Source organism: Mugil cephalus, chromosome 11 (genome assembly GCF_022458985.1).
Source record: "Mugil cephalus isolate CIBA_MC_2020 chromosome 11, CIBA_Mcephalus_1.1, whole genome shotgun sequence".
NCBI lineage: Eukaryota > Metazoa > Chordata > Actinopteri > Mugiliformes > Mugilidae > Mugil > Mugil cephalus.
The window spans coordinates 5,642,711-5,645,924 of record NC_061780.1 but is presented as its reverse complement, the minus strand read 5'-3'; the positions used below and the strand labels follow the sequence as shown (position 1 = coordinate 5,645,924).

General features: G+C 41.9%; 1 protein-coding gene across 1 annotated transcript; it reads right to left on the bottom strand.

The window, feature by feature from the left end:
- Nucleotides 1-836: 836 nt before the first annotated feature.
- On the bottom strand, nt 837-3,214 carry med18 (mediator of RNA polymerase II transcription, subunit 18 homolog (yeast)). Its single transcript, XM_047598590.1, has 3 exons — nt 2,888-3,214; nt 2,495-2,588; nt 837-2,013 (listed from the first exon to the last, which is right to left on the bottom strand). Exons 2-3 carry the CDS (start codon nt 2,565-2,567, stop codon nt 1,457-1,459), a joined length of 630 nt encoding a protein of 209 aa, XP_047454546.1. The 5' UTR covers nt 2,568-2,588; nt 2,888-3,214; the 3' UTR covers nt 837-1,456.

The window sequence follows — 3,214 nt, the reverse complement described above, 5'->3', positions numbered from 1 at the left end:
CAAAAAGACAAATTAAAAGATTCCCAAAGGGTTTTGCAATGTTGAAAGGGTGGTTTCCACCGATGCGCGCGGTGTATGTGGATGCAATGTCACCTCACTCTTCCACCTCAGCAAGCTCGTCCTCATCAGCCTTGATATGCAGGTAGGTCAACACGCAGAGACAGCCATCTGCCCTCGAGCTCTCCCCTCAGACATGCACATGGTCACTTTACATCTCAACCCCTGCAAATGCATCTTCCTGTTCGAGTATTATTAGAAGCACTTGTGCCCTATTGGCAACATTATCATCATATCTGACAGGATGTGCATTACTTACTTTGGTCTCTGCAGTAGTTAGGCCATAATGTTGTCACACTACCATAAAGGCCTTTTTGGATTTCAACATGAACGTGAAGAACCTGAGGCAGCTGTAGTGCTTTCATGCGTAATAGTCTCCCAGCTCAAGTTCCCATGAAAGAGGCACTAATGGGTTAACAGTAGAAATGAGAGGGGAAGAGAGGGAAAATCAATGCTTTTGTTGAGGGGAAGAAAGAAAGGCTTTCACAGGTCTATGTATCATTAAGCAATTGAGAAAGCTAATTAGAGTGGGGGGAAAGATGTGCAGATCTCACAGCTAATTATTTCCATGGCAACCACAGCTCCTGTAGATGATGTGAGGTAGTAACATTCAGTTTGTCCAAATCAGTGTGCTTAAGAAGACAAAGAGAGACCCCTAGTGGGCTCACACAGCCATACCTAAGACAAAGAACTGGAGAACATTGTTACTGCAAATACAGAACATCAAAAATGATTGAAGGTGAAAGCTAATTTCACATTTAAAGGAATTCCTCATGAGCTGGTGCAACATAAACATGTTTAATGGAGTTTTTTCAGACCATAACAAATGGACCATGTTAACTTTTTATGGACCAGTAAAAATGTTATGTCAAAATGGCACTTTTAGTTCATACAAACATTGTTTTAAAAAATGGAATGCACACTCACTTGGATTCAATATCAGTTCATTTAGAGATAAAGCAGTTTCTAAACTAGTTTACTGAAAACCAAATCTAATGTCAGTGGTTACAGAGGTTTGAGGTATTTCTACAATATTTTATTTCTAATTGTGACATCTTTTATGATGCTTTGCTTTTGTGCAGCTCTTCTCTGTCGTCATACTTTTTAAATCCTATCAACCATCATGTTTTGAATCTCCCTCACATGTGAACAAATCTTTTTGCATGATCTCATAAGATAAGATTTGGTGTGTGAAACTTTCCAAATCGCAGTAAGACTTCCAATCAGATACAGAAAAAGGTGTGTATTTTCTAAAATGAAAACATTCAAATCAAGATCACTTTGAATCAGAAAATATATACTTTTTTTTTTTTTTAAACCCAGCCTTAAAACAAAACACAAATAGGAAACTGCATTTGTCCACGGTGGCCAGAGAAGACTTGCCCCTTTTAACTGACCACTAATGTCTCTGTTTGCTTGGGTCAATCTTCTCCAGGTGAATCAAGGGTTTGAGTTGCTCAGCGAAGCTGCGCATGTCGTCTGAAACAGTGTCCTGACCAGCAGGAGCCAACACGCTAAGTTCCACCAGGTATGAAAGCGAAAGATGCTCCGTGTTCTCAGTGTTTCCTGGTACCAGGATGCGTGACAATTTGCTGACCACGATTTTCATAGCACCTTTGCGAAATATGTGCCCGGCGGACACAAACTCATGGTCCATGCGGAAGCCCATTTCATTGAGGAACTCTGGAAGGCTGTGAGAGGCAGCAACATCAACACAGTTGCGTACTAGGGCATGGCGGCTCTTGTCTCCCACTTCAGGTTGGCCGAGGTAGCGCAGGTGCCATGGAGCAGTGGGGTGAGAGATTGAGCGCCGGGCACGCAGAATAAATGGGTTTCCTTGCTGGCCTTTCAGAAGGTACACCAGTTCATGGTCTGTAAAGGTTTCAGGTTCCATGTTGTCACATAAACCCCGAAGACGATGCAAGAGGCTTTCCAGGGCCTGGTCTAACACACTGCCTGAATTAATAAAGCACAGAGAAACAGATGTATACACATAAATAACATGTAGGCCATCGTGTTTCATCACCAGGACTGCACACACAGTGTATGTATAACTAGTTTCAATAGTATTTCCACAAGAATCACTGCAAAAAACACGAGTTCAGTCATTTTAGGAACAAATGATACGATAATATCTAAGAGGAATGTCAGGCAGGAAATATCACGGACACCACATGATTATCAGACATGTAATACATTCTGTTTTCATCAAGGACGATGTTTGAGTGATTATGGTCCAAACTCAAAAGTTCTCATTGGCAGTGGGCACACTTTCATTCATTTTCCATTTTTACGTTAAACAGGTAAATATACACATTTATTATTTTGTAGTGTATGTATGTATAACTCATGCCTAAAGAACACGTATAAAACTGACTCGGGATGACTATTTTCCAGTTCACATGTCGGAGACGTGTTTATACCTGGCATATCTTACCTTGTAATAGATACTCCATCATGTTGATTGTGCCCCCGGTGACAGGCATCACAGTGACAGGAGGAGCCTCCATCTTTTCTTAGATTTGCTGAGCCTGAAGAAGAAAAATATTGGCAGCTCCCTTTATGTCTGTTTGTATTAAGATGATCGTGCCTCGCAAGCTCGCAGCTATGGCTTACTGGGACACTCGCTAGACCTAAGCTATCAACCCCTTCAATTTGTTAATAGTAATAATCTGTTGCGAAAAAATGTCGGAAAATAACTTTTACATTTGACCGTTAACTACGCTAACCTCTAGCTCACTAATGCTAGCTAGCAAACAGTGGGAGCTAATACATAGCGGGTTAAGCTGGTGGACTCGCCTCTTTTCACGCGCAACAACTTAATGATTACCTGAAAACACAAACGTAGCTGTCCACTTGCAGGTGAATGATGGCGAGCTCGTCGTCGGCAGAGCCTCCACACCATTAACCGAGGAAGCCCAGGCTAACCCGCTTTGATCAACTAACACACCGCTTGTAGCTACTCAGCTACCCGGTTAGCTAGCTAGCCAATGTTCATATCAAAGGTTAGCTACAGTATTGCTGTCAACTTGCTCGGCGTTTTGTCACTGAAATGACTTTCTGTCTGTAAAATAAACAGGCTATTAGAACAAAAGTAGCCAGTCGGAAACAACTTCTGCTGCTGCTGCTTCTTTGTTTAATGGTGGTTGCAAACCAG